This window comes from Anas acuta, chromosome 1 (genome assembly GCF_963932015.1).
Source record: "Anas acuta chromosome 1, bAnaAcu1.1, whole genome shotgun sequence".
NCBI lineage: Eukaryota > Metazoa > Chordata > Aves > Anseriformes > Anatidae > Anas > Anas acuta.
Window position 1 is genome coordinate 155,772,393 of NC_088979.1, and position 27,848 is coordinate 155,800,240.

The window sequence follows — 27,848 nt, forward strand, 5'->3', positions numbered from 1 at the left end:
GAGGAGAGGAAAAAAGAAGCGATTACAACAGCTAAGGACTTTCTAGACAAATAAATGCATAGGGAAGATGAAATCGTAGTCCTATAAAACATGATGAATTTGGGCCATTATTTTTCAGTGAGACAATACCATTGACTACAGAATTTTTAATTACTGATAGACTGGTTAGAGCTGGGTAGGAGATTAGAAAATTAATTTAGAAAATTAAGTTTTCCCTATCCATTAGAAAATAAGTTTTCCCTATCAATTTAATCCTAGAGAATCTCATATGTCTGATCCATCAGATACCCAAAGACTCATGGAACCCTCCCAGCTGCTGCTGGCTTACAGAAACATGGAAATGGAGCAATATCCTCTAGTCTTTGCTGCACTTCTGTATAAAAAGTTACATTAAATCATGGTGAAGCTTTCTGAGCCTCACAAACTGTGATACATACTTTAAGAGTATATTAATAGTTTCAACTACATAATTTTTACATTACGTTAAGATCACTAGGAAAATATGTAATTTAAGCTGGATGTACAAGGAAAACTTCTGCTTGTTGGAAACAGACATGAATGAATTAATTATGTTAAGGCTGGTAATTTCACTACTTATATAACTGCATAAAGATCTTTGCATATACTGTAATTTTATGCAAGTCATTTTCTTTGAAACAGGAAATGACAACTATCCAACATTAGCACAATGTACTCAGTGCATCTCTAAACAAAGCAGGATTTCAGACATACAGCAATAGAAACGAAAACAAATTTTTAAAAAATAAGTAAAAGTATCCAACATAAAAGTAGAAAATCTGCATTAGATTACCTTATTTTTATCAAAAGCTAGACATGCCATAAGATCATTAATTATCCTTGTGAGATTATTGATGATTGAATAGTTGCTTAAAACATCAGACATATCGGAAATATCAGAAAATTTCTGGAGAAGACTATGTAGACTCCTTGAAAATTCAGGCACCATCAAATGCAACCAACAGTGATTAGGCTGTCAGGGGATAAAAAGAAAGACAGAGAGGTAGATTAAATATCAGACTTTTCCAAAAGCTGGTTATGCAACTCAATGTTCTAAAGATTAGATTGTTCTTTCCAATTTAAATTATCTTGAATGTCTAAATTAAAAATCTCCTTCTTTTGTGTCAGCCAACTTTTTCTTCAGTCCTTTTGGTAAAATTTCTATTCTCACTGATACTGACATATTTATGGTTGTCTGTTTGATGCCATCCTTTCATTAAATTCTTAATGAATGCTAAGCATAAGTCTGTTGAGAATTTGAGCCTTAGGACATGCTACTATGAACCCTCTTCTATGCTTTCATTAACCTTTTTTTTCTCTCCAGACCTTTTTTTTTTTTTATAGGAAAACGATATTTTTCCTATAAAAAAAAAAAAACTTTCCAAAAAAAAAAAAAAACAACAACTATTTTTTTATAGGAAAACTATACTCAGTCTTAATTGTATCATTGTTACCCTACATGACTCATTTAATCTCAAAGATTCTTGACTTAAATCTCTTCTGAAGGATAATTCCCTAGATGTTTTGCTATGGAAAACCATGTGTGCCTTTATCCACCTCTGAACTAGTTAGCTCAGTTAACTTCTCTTAGTGCTTTCACTAAATGCCATTCCTAAGAATAGTTTCTATACCTAAAAGTCTTTCTTTTCCTGAGTTCTCGACAACAAAAGAGTTTTACACAACCTGTCATGGTATCTGCCACATCCGTGCCACTGGAATAGAGTTCAAACACTTTAACTGATTCCTGTGCAGCTAGATTGCAGATAAGGTTTATACAGCTGTTCACACAATTAGAACCTGGTCATTCATTTTGTTACCTTACAGGAGTCTTTAACTTATTTTACTTGGATTTATATAACAATAGTTAAGTAAATAAAAGAGCCACTCAGTTCCACTCTCCCCAGAAAAACAAAAACAAGAACCAAAACCAAACCCAAAACAAACCAAAACAATAACAAAGAAAAAAAAGAAATTGCCCTTACCAGGTATGGTCAGTAGAAAGGCAGGTAACGTGTTAGTCACATGGCAACATGTATATGGAAATCTCTTCCCAATAAATATTGCACTATTCACAGTAAATGTTATGGAAATTTATTGCACATATGGAGCAATTTTTTTCAACTGGTGAAAATGTCAAATGATCGATCAAGCCTGCCAGCCATGAAGATTTTGGCCTAGCAACCCCTAAGGAAGATGTACCTTCAGTATTACTAAAATTGTTTTGAATGTTCCATGATTTCACAGAATCACAGAATCACAGAATATTAGGGATTGGACGGGACCTTGAAAGATCATCTAGTCCAATTCCCCTGCTGGAGCAGGAACACCTAAGTCATGGCACACAGGAACATGTCCACGGATGTTTTGAATGTGGAGAAGGAGACTCCACAACCCTCCCGGGCAGCATTCAATGAGATCATTCATACCTCCTCCTGCAGCACAAGGGAAAATTCTGCCACTCTACCTGTTTCTAGACTTATCTCATTTGAGTCAATTTCTGCAATAACTCTGCATACAGATTGTTTATTCTAAAAAAAAAAATGTATTTACTACTATCAATATCATTACCTGGAGACAAATGACTTTCTAAGTAACAGAGCTGTTCTGCCATGATCTGTATATGTCTTTGATGAGGAAGAAACATCCATACTTTCAAAGACCAACCAGATCACTAGGCTTCCATGCTTAGAGAACTGAAAGGAAACACATTGTTTAGCTCCACCTCAGGTTTCATTTTTGTGTACAACTTTCTCACACACTACTAACAAGTTTTCTGCAATTATATCAAGAGTTTAAAAGGAATGAAACACAATGTGAAACGGATAGTGTTTGGCTTGATTCTCTGCTTCCCTTTTCTCCTTCAAGCACTACAACAGGAGGAGAGAGGCAGATTCAAAAATCAGAGATGGTTTGTTGAAATGTACTCCATTCAAGCAGCATGCATTGTGTCATCTCCCATCAGGAGACAGAAAACAAGTTTACTTTTGCTTTGGTGTAGCTACTCTGAACTGCAAACCTGGAAACTTTATCTGAGGTTTTGTTCCTGTGGTTTAGCAAGTGCATGAGAATCTCCTCCGGCTGAACTGTTTTGACTTACAAAGCTGTATTCCATGGAAGCGTTAAGTTTTCTTTTCAGTAATATCAAGAGATGCATTCTCGTGCTTTCTCAATACCTATCAAACACAGGGATGAAACTGCTAAAACTGACATTATTTGTCAAGGAGAAACAGAGGTTTGACTCTGCTCTTTTTATGTGTGTAAATTTGGACTAGGAATTATATCTTGGAATACTTACAAACCTAACTTCCTCTGTATTTGCAGGTACTCGTCATTTAGTTTTTTCTTTCTACATTTATCTAAAAGTTTGGAGTTTATCTCTCCTTTTGAATTTAGCCCCTGCTGCTGTCATCTTTGCCTTTTAACCTTCAGGTTAGACTACACACTTTGCTCTATTCAAGACTACTTTTAACACCACTCAAATGCCTTGAGCTAGTGCATAATGCAACAACCATTCTGTTTAATGGATCAGGTCAGTCTGTTCCTGTTACATGCACTACACTGGCTTTCCATCTGCTTTGCATTCACTCTGCCTTCCTACCTTTAGTCATTTACATTCTAGATTTTCTACCTGGAGTACATTTCTCACTTTGTGCACACATTTAAGATTGAAATCTATTGGGGAAAAAAAAAAAAAAAAAAAAAAACAGACCAACAAACTGCAAAGTGTTGTTTCAGTTTTTTCAAGGCTGAACAAAAGGTGTTTGCCTTATGCAAAGCCCTAGGTTTCTCAGCTTGCAGGGACCTTTAAGATCCCAGAGCAAAACCTACATATTCAGTCAGCCCTTGCTGTGGTATGTGCTGTGGTACACAAGCTGAAATCCCCAGAGAGGAATTTGGCAGAGCAGGACGTGAATACCGCTGAATACTTCCCCCTGGGAAGGCATGCAGCCAAGAGCTGCACCTTCCCTCACCACTACTGAATGTGGTGTACAAGCAGAGTGAATATGGAAATCCCAGCTCTAAACTTCTCTTCTTCCTATTTAATTCTTGGCTACACATCATAAATGTAAACTGGATCTAGGTTTCTGGATGTGATGCAGCAAGATGACATGGCGTTTAAACTATAGAAGAAACTACTTACTGGCAGCCAAAACTAAACCACGGAGGGAGGTAAGAGTTAAGCAGTGAGAACAACTGGGAGTCCATTGCTCAAGCTGGCTCCCTGGTCTTCTTCATCCACAACATAAACACTTCCCAAGAGAGCAGCAGAGAGAACACAGCCCAGCCCACACCAGGCAGCTGCAGTGCTCATCCCTGAGTGGGGAGCAGAACCCAGGCTACGGCTGCTCTCCACCGATGCTCATCACAGCAGGCATTGAAAGGGCAGAATTGCAAAATGCACTGCAATCAGGGGATGGTGGCAGCTAGTCTTCCTGGGTAATGGTTATTTTGAGCAAATAATTATTTTTTCATTAGTTTTAATTGTATTATATAGGACCTAGTGTACATGATTTCCATAGAATTTGTTCTGCTGATTTTTTCTGCCAAAGGAGTAAAGTTTAAGGAATATGCATTCAGCAGAATTTCTATGTTCAACTTCTTTTCTTTTCTTTTTTTTTTTTTTTTTCACTGCATGCAACAACCAAGAGAGCATTTTCAACCCATCCTTTTAAAAAATATGGGAAAAAAATAGGGAAAAAATATTTAGTAGAATAAGCAATAAGATAGTATGAAAAAGTTTTTAATACAAAAGGCTATAACATTTTAAAGAAGGCAGAAGGTGTTTACTTAAAAGCATCATTATGTATTAACTATGGAGTTACATAGAAAGAATGTGTAGAAGGAACTTCACAGCATGTTTGAATGAAATAACATCCTCACTTTTTGTCTGTTTGTTTAGTTACTGACACTGTTATTTACTGAACTTGGGCGTCTCTTCATTGTCTAGTCCGTTTGCTGTACTTTAATAAAATTTCTAAGCTAGAATGATATTTTAGGATATATTCCAAACTACAGTTCATAAGAAACTACTTGTTTAAGAAAAAGAAAAATCAATTGGCATAATGAAATAATAGCATAGTTAGGTGTATTTATTTTTTTTCCAGAGAAAATGGTAAAAAATGGAATACAAAGAAATATTTTTGCAGGATTCTTGTAATTAGCAAGGTTTTAAGTGACTTCAGGAGTCACTATATATTCCTGTCTTTTAAACGAATACTTGCAAAAGTGGAACAACTGTCCTTCAACTGTAACTTATTAAGCCATAGGACTAGCTAAAAATGTTATCACCACCACAGGTTCTAGTGGGCTGTTTTATTGGAATTATCATGAAGTGATTGTACTTACCAAGCTATCCATCTTCGGGACATATTTAAGGGTTATCATATAATCATTTGGCAGATTTCCAACCTACAATAAATAGATAATAAAAATGTTATTACCAATTACAAAAAATAAGACATCTTCCATCACATTCCATTGTTTTGTATTCAACAGAATCCATCAAATATTCAACACAGATTTGTGTAACCTACAAGCTGTAAAAATGTGCATACTGTTTCCTATAGAATTGCTACTAAATCTTATTTGCTCAGGAGAGAAGTATCTTCCCACACCTCCCTAACTTTCCCAGATCCAATCTGATCATGTTCAGCACTGCCCAGAAGAATTAAAATCACTAATGTGGTGAGAAGAAGTGATGTTCTGAGGTTATTCACTACTGCAGAATTTCCACTGCATTTCCATCTTTTAATGGCATGTCTTCAACTGTCGGGAAAATTTGTGTGGCAATTCGCATGTAACCTGAACATCTCCAAACATGCATGCCCGGTAATCTTTGACTAAGCCCTTCTCCTTCAAGTAACTTTCAACGTAAGAAGGCATTTCACAGAATCACAGAATTTTCTAGGTTGATAGAGACCTCAAGATCATCGAGTCCAACCTCTGACCTAATGCTAACAAGTCTTCCACTAAACCATATTGCTAAATTCAACATCTAAACGTCTTTTAAAGACTTCCAGGAATGGTGACTCCATCACTTCCCTGGGCAGCCCATTCCAATGGGCTCATTAAAGAAGTTCTTCCTAATATCCAATCTAAAACACCCCTGGCGCAACGTTAGCCCATTCCCCCTCGTCCTGTCACCAGGCACACAGGAGAATAGACCAACCCCACCTCACTACAGCCTCCTTTAATTTACTTATAAAGACTGATAAGGTCGCCCCTGAGTCTCCTTATCCCCAGGCTGAACAAACCCAGCTCCCTCAGCTGCTCCTCATAGGACTTGTTCTCCAGACCCCTCACCAGCTTCGTCGCCCTTCTCTGGACTCGCTCGAGCCCCTCAATATCCTTCTTGTAGTGAGGGGCCCAGAACTAAACACAGTACTTGAGGTGTGGCCTCACCAGAGCCAAGTGCAGGGGGACAATCGCTTCCTTAGTCCTGCTGGCCACACTGCTTCTTAAGCCAGGATGCCGTTGGCCTTCTTGGCCACCTCAGCACACTACTAGCTCATATTCAGCCGACTAACCTAACAAAATACCTGAACCTAACAAACCTAACAAAATAATAAATTTGAACCTAACAAAATACCTGCCTACCTTATGGTCACAGAAAAACACTTACGCACAACTTTAACTTTGAAGCTGTGCCTCCTACTAATGGTGAGCAATATAATTACATCACTGAAGTGTCCTGGGGCAAAGGAAAGCTTCTGCACATATCAGCTGAGCACAACTCTACCACTGTGGGTAAGTATGGGGTGCTCTGAAGCAAGGATAAGGAGTGGAGAAAGACGTCTTACTAAACTATACAATGCAGTCTCCTACAGATGGGATCCAACACTACTCTGAGATATGCTTGATATGCTATCATATGGTGAATGTGCTGACTGGGGATATGCTGCCACGATCCACAATCTCTTGAAAAACCTTGTCCAAAAGGTCTACCAGTACTGTGATACTTAGTGATACAGCAAATTTTTTCTCATTTGTATTGATTAAAGATTCAATGGATACTTCTCATCTTTATTTGAAATCCATTTAGACAAAAGATGTCAAGGATATACATAATTCCCTTCCTGAAGTAGAATCTACACTTTGTTCAGCAAAGCATTTCTGCTTCTTTGGGTTAAAGATCGTTCTGTCATGTCTGTTTCTGCTTCTGCTGCTATAGCAACCAGCAAAGTGATTTTTTTTCTTTCTGTGCAGTTTTTAGGTAATATTTTGTTTGACACAACAGAATGTTTTATTGTTAATTAAAATGTAGTTTCAATTTAAAATTGAAACAGCAATTTCAAAATGTTCAGGTTCAAGAAATGATCAAGGACAGTACTTATGTCAGTCACTAGCGACTTCCAAACATTTTTTTTTTTACACCATGGACTGAAACACAGTCCCTGAGTTCAGTGACCTCTGGCTTTCTTCTACAGCAACAAAAAAACAGGTTTTATAAAAATAACCACCATTAATTCATTTCCATAGATCAATTTTTATTTTTTTATTTATTTTTATTTTTATAACCACATATTCCCAAAGCAGCAGCTGCAGAAGTGCCACTAAAAATCTCTATATCAAATTCTGTTTACCTGTATTTTTGAGGAATTGATTCAAGATACTAAAAATAGTGAAAATTATTGCAATACATTTGTTCTTTCTTTAGAGCATCTTGAACCTTTCTGATTTATTCTAAATTCTTATCCACTCTTTTTTTTTTTGCTCTAAAACCACCCTGACATTAATAAATAATGCAGTCTCTTTCCAGCTTCCTTTGCGTGCCTAGAGAGGTAGGATTAGCAACATTTCAACCAGCAAAGATAGTGAAGATGCTACTCTGTGTGCAAAGTTTCCCCTACTCACTCTAGTGGGATTCAGTACTTAGCAATGTCAGCAAAACTACTGTTCTTTAAGAAAGGTCACTGGAAGATTAAATTTGTTCCAAATCAATGAACACTACAAGAATTGATATGCATTATGTATACAATCTACTTTACTGGCATCAGAGCCTGTCAAGCACTTTTCATGCACAGTTAAAAAATGTAACTGCCCAAGCACTCTTACAGCTCCTCAAACAAACCTGGAGAATACAGCTCAGTCTCAGATTTTTTTTTCTTGACAGACTGTGAATCAGAAAAAATATTTTTGAACTTATTATTAAAAATGAAGATCAGTGAGGGGGGAAGGTGTCAAACACAAAGTACATGCCCTACCTCAAGACATAACAATTTGTTAAAATTTTATTGATTGAACTCCACATGCCAGATGCTCTGCTGATGATAAAAGATGAGAGCTCAGTCAAAGTGAGGTAGTTAAATTCGTGTACCAGTTTGACTTCCCAATTCACTCACAGCAAACAGGCTAGAGCCCCTGATGTAAGAGTGAAGAACACATTTGAACTAAAGCTTGCATTTCAGGCTTCCTGAAATGAATCTTGATATTTTGTTGAAGGCCAACCACCGATCCAAAAGTAACCACTTGCTTTTTAACTGCAGAATTATCCTTATGCAGGAATGAGAGTGTGGGCCAAAAAAGGGTCAAACATGGCTACACATATCTTTTGCACCTGTGCACAAAGGCAGAAAGTATTCTGCTTACCAAGGTGGCTGGCTGCTGCAGTTCCCAACCAGGAGCAGCACAATGGACAAAAGGGCTGTGAGCTGCCTGAGCAAAGGAGGATGAAACATGACTGTTCCTTGAAACTTTCTGAGTTCTGGAACAGTCTTTCAGTTCCCTTACACAAGGCCTAAAGTACAGTGACAAATCTGGAGGGTAACAAATTACCTGCCTGCATAATCTTCCTTGTTTTATAAAAGAGTAACATTTTTTATGATAGTCTTGGAAAGTAACATGTACAACAAAAATAACCCTACATTGCAATTAAATTGCCCCCCAAATTTCTCTGATTTAGTGGTTGGTATAGTTGTAGAAATTTTATCAGGCTCTGAGAACAAAATATTCTTTCCAGACATGAAGAATAGGGAACTTAAGTCTTTAAATTCATATAAAAGCAATATTAAGTTCTATATTCCTAGGTGCAATAAAAACTGGGGAATGTAAGATTCCTTTTGACATACAGAGGTTTCAATATTTAATACAGCACTGTTAACATTGCATAACCCAAATATACTTTTTGTACGATTAAGTAAGTCTACAGTAAATATTACCATTTGCTGTTGTAAATTATTTCTTTTTTATTCAGAGGCACATGATGGAAAAACTTACTTTCCTTTTCCATTTCTAACTCTCATTTCTCTTATCCTCATTCCTATTTTTTTCCCATCTTGAATACATCTGCTTCTTCCCTCTTTGCATCCTCAGCTTTTCTTTTTCTGCAGGAGCTTCCACTTTCTGTCCATCATCTCTGCAATCTACTTTACCTCATCTGCTAATGAAGCAGTTAATTAAATCTTTATCATTTGGCTTAAGACAACATGGTAACAATTTCTGTTCACACTTCTTATATCCATACTGGCAGATTATCTGCACAGGATAAAAACACTGGATTCCCCCCGCACCCTGCCTTTTTTTTTTTTTTTTGGTAACCCCTTCACTCAGTAGAGTTGGATCCATTCCATACATCCATACATTCTTATGCAAAATCAAAGCCACAATTACAGTAATGTAGTAGCATAGCTTTATGCTGACTTTCTATGGTGAAAAGAACAATGGGGACAGGCTTTACCGACAGGTGATGCAATTACAGTTTTATAATATGGAACATTTGTTCATCAAGTAATGTGTTTTCCTCCAGACGTCTTCATTTAAAAAGAGGCAGCAGTTCAAATGATTTGTGATGCAGAATGAATACTCTCTAAATACCTTAATTCCCTATAGGTATGAAACTATGTTCTTTTAAAGTTCTCTCTATTTAAAAATAAAAAGATTGTTGAATTGTTCTTTTCTTCTGGAAATGCTGTTATTTAGGACACCTTCTACATAGTACAAAATTACATTATAAAGATTTCAATTTAATCTTACAGAAAATACTACAAGTAATTTTTGTATTAATAGACTGTTTTGGTCTTAAGTTTGTTAATACTCAGAAACCTTCATTTTATCGAATCTCTTCCTCCTTTCTATAACTTTTGCTAAGAGTCTAGTATGATGCTAGTGAAAATACAGTTTAACACCAGTGAAAGCAAGTTACACCATACATCTGTCCTCAGTTTCTTATTCAACATGAAGTTGATTAAGCTAATGAACCACATTTTTGGGCACTGAACAGTGTGTCTTATTTATTCTCCACCAGCATAGGCTTAGTAGACGTGCCTGATTTACATTCACAGAAAGTTTTGACTGGGGAATGTTCTTCTCATTTTCCTGGAATACGATAGTTTAACAGAACACAGCCACAAGAAACCAGGAAATATTTAGAAGATGCTACAACAAGCATGTAAAGCCAAAATGTGTTACAACTTCACAGGCAGTGTAAATAGTGCCTGTGAAGACAAACCAAGAAGCTTGCCATTGATCATAAAATGAAAGATAAACAGCTTAAGGGAAATGAGTAGAAGATATATGGTCAGAACAGCACAATGAACAGACAGAATGGCAAAATTGTAGAGGCTGAAGGCAGAAAAAGACTTTTCAGTAGACTGGATTTTAATTCACCAAGAACCTGGAAGAAAGATGTTTTAGTATAAACAAAAAGCTACATAAACACTTTTTTTCATTTTATGATGGAAAAAAAATAGCATTAGAAGTGAACTTAATAAGCATTTGAGGATTGGCAAGAGCCAAAATGGACACCTTTATTATAGACCTGAATAGCTGGAGAGATTATTATTATTATTATTAAGTGTTATTACTTTACAGTGAGAAGAAAAAGGCACAGGAAAGGATAACATTTGGGGGAGATGAAGAGCTCATAGCCCTCCCATGTGGAAGATTCAGTCCATACAGAATCTAAGATGATGTCTGAATGTTTGTGAGGAAGACAGGCCTACATCCTAAGATAAATGATGGTATCTGAGTATTACTGCTGAACAGTAAGTTATCTCACACAGATACTGGACTAGATACATGACTTTGAACAAAAGAGTCCAAAGAACATGCCAGTGTGGCCAAGAATAAAGCCTGTAGAAATGACTGCCATATTGTTCTCAGCAAGCATGATAAAGATCTACTAAAAGCCTTTTTATAATAACATCACAATAACCATCGGCAATAACAGTACATACAATAATATTAGCTTCTGTGAAATCCCCAGCTCCTTCTGGGAAATCCTACAGTTTGTTCTCAGTGTGAAAGGGGAAGAAAGTGATTAAAGACACAATATTCTACTGGCATAAAATCTTTGGATCAGTGAAGAAATAGATCTATAAAGGCCTATAAAGAACTCAGTCACCTATGCAGGCTATGCCTAACGCTGAAGACAAATCTTCAGAATATAATTTCTCAATTTAATCAGCATATTTTGTTTCAAAATGCAGATGGTACATGATATTTATAGTAATTTACAAGAGTCATAGGCCCTGCCTGAACTAAATTTTTAAGCAAACATCTTGGAGTCCATGTTGTATATACTAAGGATATACTCCATGTAACATTAAAAAAATCATAAATACAAAACAAATACTTCTTGAAAACCTGTTTCCAAATCTATTGCTACCCATCCATTCTGAAAACAAAGTTTCTCTTTAATTAATCCAGATATGCTAATATACCAAAATACTAAGTGCTATGCAGAAATGTCAGTGGTCTGCTCCAGGTATTAGAACTACAGACATTTACCCATACCAAATGTACATAGCCATGTTGAGAACACCAGCACCTAGGCTAGGTTTTATTTTATTTTATTTATTTATTTTTTTTGTTTTGTTTTAAAGTAGTTCAGGAATCATTCTACAGTGCACACACAGTGGTTTTTGTAGACACTTCTTAAGACTAATAGTAGTAGGATGGGAAGAAAAGATCATTTAGGAGTTCAAGTAGATATTCATGCTTTCAATGATGAAAGCTTCATGATGCAGCCATGATTTTCTGTCAAAAATTTGATAACAAATTTATAGCAAATATAGTTTTAACAGCATTTGGAATAACTGTTCTTTTCAGCTAGATAATATGGTTAGTCAGCATTCTCTGTGAGTTTCAGCCTTCTCTTATAAAAACAGTCAGTCTAATAAAAACCAAGAGTTCTTGTACTAAATTTAAGATCCTAAAGTTATTTCCACATTATCTCTTCAGTTCAGACTTTATGGAAATGATTTTTGCACAAAAAATCCATGCAAATATTAATATATACAGACAAAACAGGGAAACAAAGTCTCATCAAAACATCTTCAAACACTCAAAACAAAGAGAACTCAGGTGTCTGGTGTTCAGCCTTGGCATTCTCTGTATCTGTCTGTTATTTCTCACACCCAAAACATCTTGAAGCTTTTAGCTAACTTCACCAAAATTTTGCATTCTATAAAGAGATATGAAAGGCATATAGGTAAGAGCGACCTTATTGCTTTTTATAAGTACATTAAAGGAGGCTGTAGTGAGGTGGGGGTTGGTCTATTCTCCCGTGTGCCTGGTGACAGGACGAGGTGGAATGGGCTAAAGTTGTGCCAGGGGAGTTTTAGATTGGATATTAGGAAGAACTTCTTTACTGAGAGGGTTGTTAGGCATTGGAATGGGCTGCCCAGGGAAGTGGTGGAGTCACCATCCCTGGAGGTCTTTAAAAGACGTTTAGATGTTGAATTTAGCAATATGGTTTAGTGGAAGACTTGTTAGCATTAGGTCAGAGGTTGGACTCGATGATCTTGAGGTCTCTTCCAACCTAGACTGTTCTGTGATTCTGTGATTCTGTGAAGTCAGGAGAACAACAGTACAGCATCTTCACTGAGGAGTGGCAGAGGAGCTCAGCCCAGTTGTGTTATGCTCAGTCTTGGCAACATCAGAAGGGTAGTGCAAGCCAGACAGTAGGCAGGGTTTTTCTTCCAGGACAAGCAGTGCACATGCACCAAAATATTCACCACCCGAACTCCTTCCTTCCAGCCAGCAGCCCAAGTAAAGAGGGATATGAACCTGGTAGGAGCTCAGAACATTGCCCAGGTAGGCCTCATGCCCAGGGGCCATGGGAGGGAGCTATCAATAAGGTTGTATGTGGAGAGAGGCGAAGAAGTGTGAAGGAGGGTGGGGTGTGGATATGTAGTGCTGCAGGGGTATGTGCAAGAACTGCAGTTGCTGGACTAGACAGGAGGAAGATGCAGGAATATGATATGGAAAAATCACAGTCAAAACAAGCAAACAAACAAAAAAAAAGCAAACTTGATTTTTGTAGTATTAGGTGTATATCATAATGTATCATAAAAGGAAAGTGTGATTGCTCAAGCTGGATACAAATTTTTGTTATCTGTATTTACACATACTTGAAATTTAAATTGTACTAAAGGGAAAGTCAAATCATGTGTTCTGAAGATATATAATTGACAAAAAGTTACTGCTGACCTTGTCCCAGGCAATTTCATCAGCCCTCACAGGATTTTTGTTGCTCTGTCATGCTTTCAACAGTTTTAAATCAAAGCTTAATACTCTTTCAAGAGATGAAATATTATCATAAAAAAAAAAAAAAACATGCCAATACTTCAGACTTATGCCTAAAGGGACTAATGTGAAGCAGTGAGCATTTGAGAAGGACTATAGAGGACCCCCAGAGATTTGCACTATGTGCCAATGCATATAACAATGCCCAAAGAAAACAAAAACATTGCACTGGCAGCAAATGCTAGGGACTCCAAATTAAGTGTCTGATAGCATAAACTCCAGTCTTGCAACTGTTTCTCCACAACACAGTCATAATTTTCAGCTGAAGACAATATGTAAGTGCAGGTATGTTTTTTAAATGTTCAGTATATGATATTTCTTAAAAACACCGGTGCTAGATCCTGTGGTACTGTAAGTCAACATAATCAAGGAGTTTAGTAAAGTCAAACACCACCTGACTTCACACATGAAGATGCAGTTTTTCAGGTGAATGCAGTGTTCAACTAAGTAACAGTTAAAATGTATTTAAGTTGATTTACGGATGTAGCTGTCAATCCTTCAGATTTAAACTACTTGGTGTGACAAAGCAAGTAGAAACAGAAATATAGAATATTCTTTGTAGCCTACTCACACCTAAGATTATAAGAGTTGTTCAGTCATTATTGCTTTGATTGCCACAAAGATATTTAATATCACATTATTTTTTATATATGGTACAAGTTTCCCAGAAAACTAAGGTAAAGAATTGTGTTTCATTTTCATGTTGTTTGTCATCAGTCTACTCCCTACATGTCAACAACACAAAGACAGTAGTCTTTCATCTATATGGGAAACAGTCTGTTCCCAGAGAATGTTTGAGGAATCAAAACTTTTGACAGTTTTTATGCAAGTTTGGAGACAACAAAACACATATGTATATATACTCTAAATTGGTCAAAGTCACCTGTTATATGTGCTGAAACTATTTTCCATTCTCTGCAATAAAGGTTTTGGTTTTGATCAAGTGACAGATGTTAATGGATTATTATTTTTTTTAAGCATTCTTCTAGTTCTAATCTAGATTTGTTAACTTTCCTTAAAAATGTAAGGTCATTATCCAATGATTATTGTTTAACATAAAGAATAATTTAAAATAAAAGCTACTTACCAATTTTGCAATGTCATTTACATCATCTGTCACTGGATTCCCGCAGGAACTCTGGGCTTTGACAAGAGGATTAAGTAGGAGTAGTTGAAGACAAAAGCAAGTGATAATCCAAGTCTATATTTAATAATTAAAAAAAAAAAAAGGAAATAAAAAAAAGAAAAAAAAAGTGAGTAATCTCCAAATGAAGTAATAAGAGACTGTAGCAATGTTTTTCATATATGAAGTCAAGATGCAACAATACTTTCCATCTTTCATGAGCATGTACTCATACTGCTATATGGCAGGAGTCCACAGAAATGCACTTAATTGATCTTTTGTGGAAGAAAGTGTCTTTAGAGTAATAATGGAAAACTTATTGAGCTGTCAGATTGCTTGCGTGGAATCCTGCTGGACTTAATCACCTAGTTAAGATTCTGCAAAGTTAACAGATACCAAAGAAGAGAAAAAATCACTATATTCTTCATCATCGATATAAAACTAACTAAATGCTTGTCTTTCATCTGATAAAGTATTCAATAAACCTGTGTCTCTAATGTGATAATGGATGATAAGGAACAAAATGGTAACAGACCACAGCAAGATAAAAGGCAAAAGTTTTCATCACAGCCATTACATTTACAAACTTAAACTGTAAGCAAAACCATAATTGGCCCTGCCCAAATACTGAGGTCTTAAACAGCAATACCATATACTTTTTTTTTTTTTTTTTTATTCCTAAGTGACATACCCTGGCCTATCGGTAGCAGTAGCTTGGCTTTGAAACTACCTTTCTCACTAAATCCTATTGGAAGAACAGTGTAATGTACTTCAACAGGCTTGTGAGATTCGGACAGAACAGATAACTAGAACTAGCTGTAATGCACCTGGGTGTCTCCTTGGCTACATTGCCTAACTTCCATCACCTTCTGCTGTTCCTTTGCTTTGCTGGTTTTCCACAGAGACCTGTGCCAAGTTTAAGCTGTAGATCTTTATTTCCAGAATGTTAAAGCATCTAAGTTATGGATAATCAAAAGTTGCCTCTGGTTATAAAGCTTCTTGTGCCAGCTGACTGAAGCTGTCAACAACAGTCAATGATGCGTACATATACTGCAAGTATGGAATTTGCCTGTGCAGGCTCCCAAGCCTCCAAAAGGGCAGGACTGGGACCAGCATTTGCTTCTGCACGAACTGTGACACATCTCAGGCTCATCTGTTCTCTGCATCAGGTAGAAGGCTCACACCTTCAGCCTGGACTTCCTCACCCCTCAGTTTAAAACCAATGCAAATCAAACAGCAGGGATGAAGTTCTTTACAAAAGCAGAGAGATAAAATTACAGATTTAAAGTACTGAATATCATTATAGTAACCTAGAAGGGCTAAAGAAGCATGAAAATTAAGATTGCTTGGAAGCTACGTTATTAACATGAGAGAACAGTGCCAGGCACTTTACCCAGAATTACTAAACAACAAGTAAATCTCTCTCTTCTCTTTCTTAAATCTTAAATATATCTTATATCTCAAGTAAAACTTGTCAATTGCTTTCTTAGACTATGGCTTCCTGACTTATTTAGGCAAAACTTCAGTGTGGGCTGCAGCTGAAAAGGATAGTCTGGCCTTTTGTCTTCTCTTCTCCCATGCTGTCGCTAGTGAGATGGCTGAGTAAGCTGTAACAAGCAGACAACTTCCATTCTTGTTAACTGCATGATCCTTCAAGCAGTCCAGCTTTCTAATCTAGCTAACTACAAAATCATGGAAGAGTGAGTACCCATACACAGAGACAGCAGAAATGCCTGGTTATATTTGTACAAATAATCACCAGGAGAAAATAGTAGAAGTAGTGTGAAGGGAGGTACCTAATATTCTTTAAAAAAATAAATAAAAAAAAAAATACACCACACAAAGCCTTGAAATTGTGCAAACAGAAACAATCCAAGCTCTTGGGAGATGAAGCTGTCAGGCTCAGAGTGATGCTTGAGACACAAAAGACAACAACTCTGTGTCTATTTCTGGCTTTCTGATGAAAGGGTAGTGAGACTTGGAATGTGGGGGCCTGGTTCTGCTGATTTTCCTCCTCTTGAGTAATTTGGCCGACCTCATTGTGTTTGTTCCTCTGCTCTCTGTTTTGCATGTAGAAGTGACCAGGATGCTGTCAGTCTCTGAAAGGACCTTTGAGAGCTCCTTGCAAAATTCGTGTATATGACCTCAAAGCTTAGAGAGAACTAGCTTTAACTGGTCAGAGAAACATCTCCCCCTCTTCATATAAGCTGCAGAATTGAAGAGGAAAGCAAAGGGGACCTCAGTTAAGAGACTACTTTCCCACTGCAATTTTTTGAACAAAATTGTTGTAAAAAAGACAATAAATTTAGATAATGAAATGGACTAGCTATACTGTTTTCAAGTAAATACATATACATAATATATACATTATAAGTATGTATGTTATATATATATGTATTGTTTTATCTTCAGAGTTAAACAGTCACTAACAATTACACTTCCTGAGGATCAGGGATGTTTTCCTGATTTGTTCTATGGAGATGGAGTCCATGCCAGAAGTCACTGATTTCTTTATTTGGTTCCTCAGAATTGAGAAAGATAGAAGTAAGTAAATGAAGATGGATTTTTTTTCTCTGACTTGTGTCAGTGTCGTAGCACAGAATTTGACCTATCTAAAAATCAGAAAAGTAACAAAATTCATTCATTGGAAATAGTGTGTTGTTTGTTTGTTTGTTTTCCAGATCAACTCAGTATTATGAAAACAAACAGCAGCACACTCTAAATAAGACCAGAGAACTCTGATGTATCTTGTCAGTTTTCATACTTCGTGACGCAAAAGGACAATCCATAGATGAAGTTTAAAAATCTCCACTTATTTTGTAATTATGCAAATCAATAAGAATGCAATGCTTTGTTTTTTTTTTTTTTCTTTTTTTCTTTTTTTGGCCCAGGGAAGTAATGGGATTTAAAAGCACAGTCATTTTTATAACTGCTGTTAAAAACAAATGTGTTGTAAATTTTGAGATGATTTGAGGCTTTTCTTGCTTATTTGTCCTATGTCATCCAACAGGAACTGAAAGTCTGAAAAGTACTGCTAGTTTCAACATGCCTATCATCCAAAATCTTTTAATTATTTGCACTTACAAAATATTTATATTACACATGCCTATAGGCACATTGTTCGTAAGGACTGAAGAGATCAAAGAGCTATGCTATTTCTGTGTTATTTACTAATGACCAAACCTGCTGTTTGAGCAAAACTTGAATAGACTGAATTAAATCAAAGACAGAACAAAAGGGAAGCTTAAACAACAGCTTTATAAATAGAGATTCCAGTTTTACACTTTACTAAGCATAAATGAGAGTTACCCACACAGCAGTCATAACAGATTTCCATTTATAATTACTTCTCAGCTAAAATGATATTTTCAAAGTTGGCCACAGGATTTAATCACACATCACATTACCTATCATAAACACCTCTATACCATAGGGCCTTGTTCTATATTAGTTTAAAAAAAGTCAGTGTTATTTAATTGTTTTCATGTTCTGAAATCTCTTAAATGCTGAATTTACGAGATTTCTAAAAGATGCTTTTGGAAAAAAAAAAAATAATGATTAGACTAGAAAGGATAATTCAGATTAAAAATGTGTATTATATACAAATCATTCTGCAAAAGATTTTTATCATTGCCACAATCTATAATTTCAATTAACAGTTTTTTAGAGGCCTAGCTAGCTAGTGTGTTGAAGGCTGTCATTTCAGTTGTAAATCAACAACTTTTTCATTCAGGTTGTTCGCTTATGATCTGGAGTGTTGACAAAGGCTGATGAATGAATGTCTTTGCCACTTTTTCACAGTATGATATCCAAGATATTCAATTACCCTGGTTAATGTGCAGCTAGATTCTTAAGTGAAAAAGCAGAAAGGGGAAAACCACATTGCTAAATAAGCAAAACATTGGCAAGTCTGGATATTTCCAAATATCTAGTCCATACTGAAAAAAAATTTAATTATAACTAGGAAGAAATCATCAAAATCAAACGGAAATAATAAAATGAAAAAATAATTAAGCACAGGGAGAGATAGAAACTGCACAGATGAACAGGTTCTACATTTTACAGTTTCTTGCATTCAGAGCAAGTTAGCCACAGAACTTTTCACTTCAGTTTCTTGAGTAAACCAATTAACCACAAATAAGACACAGCTGAAGCAGGATTAGCTGACAATGTAGAACAGTATTCACCCTGGGCAAAGCTTTCCAATTTTTTTTGTTTTGTTTGTTAGTTTTTTTTTTTTTTTTTTACTTCTTCTAATGCTGGGGTAGGAACATCTCAATATTGGATCCTCAGGCTACTTTGTTCATGCTGCTTTGCTGAGGCACAGCTTGTGAACCTCTGCTATAGACAGCATTGGCTTGGATAGTCATGGATAGCTAACTTAATGTTTGTACCTAAAAAATGGATAGCTAACTTAATGTTCATATCTTAAAAAGCCTTTTGTAACAAGAAACAGAAAATTTTGTAACAAACAGAAAATGAAAATAGGAAAAAAAGATCTTTCTTGCTCCCCCCCCCCCCCTCTTTTATTTTTTCACAGAAAATGTATCCAGAGCATAAAAGTACAATAATTATTTGATATGCCTACTGAGGGACGTAGTTATTCAGCTGTGTTAGAGACAATTAAAGACATGGAAAAAATGTTTTTAACCAACTAATTTTGGCAAGTAAGTTTTGAACTGGAAAGTTTCCTTCATACTCTCAGGTACCCAGGAGATAACTTCAGTGTAGTTAGAGGAGCCATTGCATGAATGCTATGCATTCAATGCTATGCATTGAATAATGCATACATAGCACTAAGTCCAGTATGCAACCTTTACCGTCCTTCAGAAGGCTGGTACTAGTCTCACAGAATATAATAGCCTATAGATTAAGGTGGTCACTAATGAGTGGCAGATCTAGGTTAAACTTCCTCCAACCACAGTAATTTCAGCTCACAGGAAATTTTGTATGGTATCTACCTCCTAATTACCAAAGAAGGTACTTTTCCACCTGTGACATCTTCCTTGTTAGAAGGGGGATACATAAGTATTTCTGACTGCTTCTCTCTCCCCTCACCCCCCCCCCCTTTTTTTTCTTTTTTCTTTCTTTTTTTTTTTTTAAGAAAAAATGTGCATTTTGCACTGGAAAATTGTTATGTAGAGGAGGGGAAAAAAACACACACATACACAGACATTCACTGCACAGGCATCAGAACATTTATGTGTATCCTCGTCTTGCACATGCTACTCCATCTGGGCACCCTGACTTCTGGGAAGCTCCCCAGTCAACATGAGAGTTTTCTTGAACAACCTTTTGGCAGTCCATTGAACAAAATGGAGCCTATCTCCAGCTAAGTGAGTCACCCTGCTGGGATGAGACAACTAGGAATCTCTGGATCACACCCTAAATGCTTTGTTATGATTACAAAAAGCAGATGCATACTTTTCTAGTGACTGATATTCTTCTTCATTTTTTCAACATTGATGTAGTAGGGAGAATGATGATAAAAGTAAACAAAATTCATTAGAGAGCATCGATGTGACTTATTTGGATTCTGATTTAAACACAGGCTACAGAAGTCCAGTTACTCTTGCTGAGTAAGCTTTGAAATTCTTTAGACATTGAATATTGTATAAGTACTTACAAAATGCAGAAAACTTTTCTAACTAATTCTGCATATACTATCTAAAACACATGATACAAATGTACTATAGGGGGTAAAGAGGAAGGAAATTAATGAGTTATTGTTACAAACATAAGTAGGGAAAGGTACTCTTGCCCCTTATGTTCAGATGAATTGAGCAGGCAACCTGCTTTCATAGCTGTTTCATCTATGTGTAACATCCTGTATATGACTTTCCATAAAATTCCCAACCATAAAACCTCTCCCCCCTAACCATTGCAGATTCATTTATTTTCCAGTGGGTGACTTCAGGAATGCCTAATGACAACTGATAAAACCAGTATTTTTCAGCTAATTGTCCATTTGATGCCATAATGCCAAAGTGGCACTTGCTGGTCTCCACCAGCTGCATGTGAAAAGGAAAAGCCAGTTGCTGTATCCAGATGCTTAAAAACCTTGTTTCCTTCCAAGCTATACTGTCAATGAATCAGAAATCACTCTATTTGAGTCAAGGGATAAAAATATTCTAAACTGCTAAATGCTAATATAGAACTAACTTTTCTTCACTATGTTCTTCAGTAAGAAGGAGAAACCATTCCCTAGTTCTGCAAAGATATGAACATTGTCTTCCTGAGACAGACAACTTTAGAATACAAGGTCTTATTGTGCTGAAACAATGATGAATCTCATTATTCTTTCCCACAATCCAGATTTTGGGAAACCTAGGAAGCTCCTTAGACAATATGTCAACTTTGTTTCATGCAAACTCAGGTCTTCTTGACAGATACAAAAGCAGCAGGCTGCTGCAGCCAATATGCTATTTTTGCACTTAGTAAGGCACTATCCTGCTGTACTTGGTTTTGTGTTTCAACCAGAACCGAGATGGACGTTATAAGCAAGAGGAAGTGTAGACTGATACAGTTTGCCTTGCAAATCAATGTGATACAGGTATTATTTTGTAATTGCATTTGGTAGGCTACAAAATAGTGTTTTTAATGTATAAATTATTAATTTTCCACCCCTGCAAGGATTCCTTTGTAAAATATTTGGCTGTCCTAAAAATGTTGCCTTTGGCTCTTCAAAAATGTTATCTGTTCCATAACAAATTTTGTCCACTATTAAATCTCACTAGTCAATCAGGGATTCATGCAGCTTCCTTGCAACCTAAATCTGTACTGGATGACAGGCAGTTTGTTTGGTTCCCAAACACTGGGAAGTGAAGTTACCAAGAGACACGTAATATATGGACGTTGCCTCTGGAGCTTATACTAACAGTGTCCATATAAATACTTAACTGATTTTCATCCATAAGATAGCATTTTAATTCTACCGAAAACCAAGAGTTCCATGGACAGAAACATTTAAATAGGAAGAAAGGCTAATAATAATAATAATAATAATAATAATAATAATAATAATAATAATAATAATAATAATAAAAGATGTATTTTGGAAGAAATCTTACTGTTAAGTTAAAATCAGAGATTATGAGGATTTCATAGGTCCTGCATAACCTTTTTAGGCCATAAGTACCAGCAAGAGATTTTTTTTCTTCCTTGTAAAGTTCCATTACAGTCATCACTGATCAGTACTGAAGCTTTACATTATTCTTTCCCAGTGAAGTGCAATAGAAAACAATATTTATTTCTTATTTTAAGGGAGACACAGAGATCCAAAATACCTGCAAAAGTCAAATAGTAATCGCAGGAGACCAGACTTCAGTTGACTCAATAAAACCTTCCACAGACTCCAAGAGGAAGTAGGAAGTTTTTTGTTTGTTTGTGTGTTTTTTTTTTTTGTTTTGTTTTTTTTTTTCCCCTGGGAACTTACAAAAGAATTTTCTAGCATAAATCCAAAGACATTATTAAGTAACTGAAAGTGGAAGGCAAAGTAAAATAAAAGATTATCTTGGCAGGGATGAGAAGATTCTCACATTGTATAGAGGTGGATGATCTGACTTCCTCAAGTAATGAAAAGACATTTTCTTAAATAAAATGCTAAAGATTGTTTTTAAAGATCTATTTAAGATGTTTTGTTTGTTTGTCAAGTTTCTGAAAGAAAAAAAAAATCACTTTCTTGAATATTCTTTGGAGTTATAATGAAAATGTATACATGACTACCCCTTTTAACCTTAAAATGTCAAGCTCCAATAAAGGAAATGGAAGAATAGTTGTTATGGAAGTTCTGTTTAGGATCTTTAATTCTTACCATCTGCTACAAAGTACAATGAATTTGGATTAGAAGAACTTCTACACTGACTAAAATAAAAAACAAACAAGCAAGCAAGCAAACAAACAAACAAAAAAAGAGAACAGTGAAAGTATGCAAGCATCAATTATTTTGATACTTGGCATAAAATGAAACCCATGCACATGATGAAAATGTCTGAATTCCCTAGTGGCTCACTATTAGTATTAGCTAAAACAGATTGTGTTTCATGGCTACATACTTTGCTAGAAAGTTAGCTGCACTAGAAACCTGAAGAATTTCAGTTCACATTTGATCTGTGTAAATTGATTTGTGAAAAGAGAAAAACAGGAACAAAAAAATAGCACAAAATTAGAAGGGTACTAGATTTTTATTTTTTTTTTCTTTCTGACATTGTATACACTCTTGTGGAAGTAGAGGATAATTTTAAAATAAAAATGACAGATTTGCCAGCTTGGCCTAGATCAAAGGCATGTCTCAGAAATACACAATTTTGTTTCTGAACTCTGAATAACTTCTCTGACAGGCCCTGTATCTTTCTAGGGATATAAATTTGGAACTAACTATTCTGACCCTCTCAATAAGAAATCTTAGTCAGAGACCTCATTATAAAAGGATAATTGCTCAACTTAGACTAAAACTAGATGTCAATGCAGTTGAGATTGTGTGTTTCACCCAGCTACCTTAATTGTATTACTTTTAAAGAACACTGTTTGGATATCTCGGATCTACCCACACCAAAATAAGCTTTCACAGCTCTGAAGAATAATATTTTGTCACATCGATATTGTACTACATATTGCAAGACTATTAGCTTCCTGATATCTTAGAACTGATGTCTACATTGTTGGCCTACAAGCGCACTTAGAATAAGGTGAGAAACAGTGGCTGCAAATGATACAGTCTGCATCATGCTAAATAGTACGGGTTTGAGCTCCAGTAGCTTCCCTCTGTCATTCTGCCATTGTGAAGATCTCGTGAACAACATCAGGCAAATGTATTAGTCTGCAGTCCATCTTAGAAAGCATTTACCTGCTATTACTGCTATTACTGAAACAAATGATATCTATAAGTAACCTGCATTCCAACATACAGGGGTAGGTCTAAGCAGTCCTTCCAAACAGACAACCAAACTATTTAGGCTCCTGGCACCTAAATCTCTTGACCAACTTTATTTGCCTATCACCACAACAGATGTCAGCTGTCAAAGTCACTATGTGCTTCTAGTAACTCCTGGGATAAGTACTGACCTGGTACAATGCTGTGATAACCTTCTCCTTTTTGCAGAGAGCTTGCATTTGTAATAAGACAGGATAATATCAAATGGAAGGAATGCAGGAGCAAAGTGGGAGTGGAGGGAATGATAAAACTGTCTTGGGAATTTGTTCCAGATCTTCACTGTTCTCATGGTTCTTATGCTGTCCAATTTGGGTGTGCTGATGGCAGTTTATATCACTGAGTTCTCATGGCAACACTGCTCCTTTGTTTATGTAGTTATACCTCCATCTTTTCAGTTTGTTCCCTTGATATATCTCTTCAGATCAACCCTATCTGAGTCTTCATTATGCCTTATTAACAAGTTTGTATGACTTCTAGCACTAGATTACATGGAGGCAATGTATATATATATTTAAAAAAAAAAAAAGACTTATGGAAAACAAACCAACCATTCACTTCCTCTTACCTTCTCCCAGATCTCAAATTTTATTGATTTACTCTGTATAGTGCCTTAGTTTCACAGACTTTCCCCTCCAGCCTGTAAATCCTCTATTTACAATCCAAATATAAATAGAAGATACAGAGTATTGTTACTGCAATTACAGTGGATGCAGTATCCAGACAGGTGGTTGCGTACGATTTGAAGAAAAGCTAACAACTTAAAATCAACACTTTATGTCATGCAACTTTTAAATGGGATTGCCTCTCATTAGTCAGAGCATTTTCTCCCATTGATAAATAACAGCTGACATAAAATGTATTCCTAATTTACTCACACAAAAGCTGGTTTCTTTGGATATATTCCAGGCAGTAGCACCTGCAACAACTTAAAAAGGCCTGGAACAGGAAATTTTTGTGCACCAGAGCTGAGTTTTCACTTTGATCCCCCAAAGACTCAGTTGATAACTTCAAATTATGATGTAACATACATTTTTCTCTTGTAAAATGTTGGTGAGGAAACTGATCTTGCATTTAGAAGATTTTTTTTGTTGTTTGTTTGTTTTTAATTAAATAAATCAGATATTTGGACAAACCTGTAGTGACATTTTTCAACAGTAATTACATCATTGACAAAATAAGGTTATTCAAGTTTTCAGATGTTTTAAATCCTGGATCTTTGGGGAATACATAAGGGTTATTTTAGGTTTCCTTCCATCATCAGTAGTAATACCTGGACCTTTGAACCTTGAGTAATAAAAGCTGGTATCTACACTTTCAGAATTCAAAAGATACTTTTATAAATACTGTCCCAAACCCACATAATTACCTTGAAGTGTGTAACAATCTGAAAAGTATCCACATAATATTTTACCACAGGATGAAGGACTGCCATTAAAAATCTCAGCTGCAAGAATTGGGCTAGGTCGTGTTCTTCCACAGTGGAAATTCAGTTTCTACTCCTTACAATTTATTTATTTATTTTCACCAATAAGTTTTTCCTTTTGGACATCATGTCCATTTATGGACGATATACTCTTCATTATTCAGAAATGTGGGTTTACAAATTTAACACAGACTTTTACAATCATCTTGTGTACAAAACACTATGCAAAGTCAACAAAAGACCTAGTATGTTCCATATGTGCATATTAGAGGAAAATCTAACACAGCACTGCATAGTTCGTTAGAAACAGTTTGAGTTTTAAAGCCAACAAATAACTTTCCACAGTGTTCTGTTTGCAAGAAACTATTTGTTAGGAAATGAAGTAGGCTTCCAGCCCCCAAAACAGCTACTGCATACATTTCAACAGTAATCTATAGTCTTTTTTTTTTTTTTTTTTTTTTTTTTTACAAAAACTGCAGGAATTTCTGGAAGATAATTTTTCAGAGGGAAGAAAATCAAAGCCCCTACAGGCAAGCTATTTAAAATCCAGCATACCAAAAATCAACAAAAGTAAAAATGAAAGCTGTCTTTTAGCTTTGTTTCTAAGTTATCAAAACTATCGGAAGAGGCAGAAAAAAAAAAAAAAAAAAAGAGGACTTTGAATGTTGAACTTACTTGTTATTATTAAAAAAACTATTGTTTTGTTGTTTTGTTTGTTTTGTTCTTGTTTGTTTTTGTTTCATTTACTTTGTATTTCTTGATATAGTAGGTCTGTCATTATAGATCTGTCCTTATACCACCTTGGAAAAGTCTATTTAAACTTTGTCATTCAAAAACATGGAACAAGCGACTCACATTTGACAAAAATCAGATGACGTTTCAATGATCCCAGCCGAAATGACACTGACAGGCTTATATTCTTCCTGGACCTATTTAGCAAGACTCCAGTAGGTTTTGACTTTTTGCTTCTTCCTATCACTGTACCTGACAAACTGAGATGCATTCATTAGGAATGCTTCAAGAAATTGTTTATGAGATTCATGCAAGTTTATCTCAGTTATTTCCAAATAAAACTGAGTAAAAAAAAAAAAAAAAGCCAGATTTGAAGTTGTTTCCTGGCTGGGAAAAACAACAACAACAACACTCTTTAAATTTCAAATCTTGATTTCAACTCAGTTCTCTCATACTTATTTATGAAAGCAACCTGGTAAATAATTCTACTTCCAAAAAAATTCTCTAAGCACTTAGACAGCTTTTTAGTTCCTGCATAATTTGAATCAGATGCTTTCCTATACATAATCAAAACCATAGCAAACAATTTAGCTTTAAGGTGATGATCTGTGAAAGAATAACACAACTTTACATTCACACCACTATCAGAATATAAGGACGTTAAGAACCAACCTATATCTTTTGTGAAAAGAAGATTTATCTGAAGTGATACACTGATGGATGAGATTAATCTCAAATGCCTTGAAGTTACAGTTTGTGTGACTGCAGACAACTGACACATCAAATTAGAAACTAATCTTCAAAACATTTAAGTATGCTTATAAGACAACATAAGAGCTGAGAAGGCAATAAGCCATTTACCTCAGCAAGCTGGAATTACAAATACGTTATACCCTGTCCTAAAGCTATTAACTTGGACATTAGTAAGATCAACTACATTTTTTTTTTTTAACATTTCACTCTATCTTAAAAACACTTCCATATGTCAAAAATATCTAACTGATGATTATTTCAACTGTGGATCTTCTTACCACACAAAATGAACATCAACTTGTTTTTCATCGTATACTAAAATATATCTTGCCATTATTAATTTTAAAAGTTCTTCCTGAAATTATTTTCATGAGATATATTTATGTTTTACAGAAAACAAATTCCCAAAAGAGACGTTTTAAGAATTTGAGCACTGTATAAAGTCACTCCAGGTCAATGTAAGTTGAAAATGGCAAAAAGTAATGGGATAGAATGGGACTGATCAAAGTTTTCTGGAACATAAAAAGCCAGTGACTGCATCAAAAACTTCAAGTATATTTTGAATTCTTATTCAGTCCCACAATGGGAAATAAATATTTTTAAATGCCTTTCCTGCTGATGTTGAAGTACATGAGTATCTTTCAGGGATGCTCCATGGAAACTCCACCATCTTTCAGTGGCTAGATCTACACATGTCAGCATTGCATAAAATTTTACGAGTTCTAACCATTCATACTCATATGCTGAAAGAAAGATCTTTCAGCATAAATGTCTCAGCTGTCATTACTTCAGTAAGTAATTGGAGTTCAGATACAATATATTTCAAAGGGTTTTCCTTTTTTCAAAACTACAGACTGAATTGTTACAGATGGTAATTTTGGCAGATGGTTGTATATGAAACTGAGTTTATAATTAGTCCAAATCTGACTCATGCAATTAAAGCAATGAAAATTTGAAAAATAAGAAGTGTCAGATCTGTACATGATGATCTGGTAGCCATAGGAAATAAATAAATAAAAATGAAAAGAAAAAAGAAAAGATCATTCACACTTGCAAGAATATATTGCCTATATGATGTATTTCTTTCTAATTCCTTGAATTAGAAGACAAGCAAGCTTTTCATGGTCACAGTGTAAACTAAAGTAACCATGTCTTTTAACCTATTTAAGCATATAATCCTTTTTTCTTCAGTAAAGGCTAATGAGATGGGCTGAAGCGATCTACCAGCTCCCTGCTGCTGAAAGAGAGCTCTCAGCACCTCCTTCTCTGTAGCTTCCCTTGCTCTGACATTCATCCGACCCTTCACCATGTCAGTAAATTCACAGACAGTCACTAGTTAA

The 27,848-nt window shown here is 35.6% G+C and overlaps 1 protein-coding gene across 1 annotated transcript in view; it reads right to left on the reverse strand.

The window, feature by feature from the left end:
* KITLG (KIT ligand) overlaps window positions 1-27,848 on the reverse strand; it is a 55,831-nt gene that overhangs the window by 15,936 nt on the left and 12,047 nt on the right. Inside the window, exons 2-4 of the mRNA XM_068667801.1 lie at window positions 14,633-14,746; window positions 5,365-5,427; window positions 812-991 (exon numbers count right to left, since the gene is read on the reverse strand). Coding sequence (XP_068523902.1) covers window positions 812-991; window positions 5,365-5,427; window positions 14,633-14,746 — 357 coding nt within the window. The remainder of the gene's footprint in view (window positions 1-811; window positions 992-5,364; window positions 5,428-14,632; window positions 14,747-27,848) is intronic.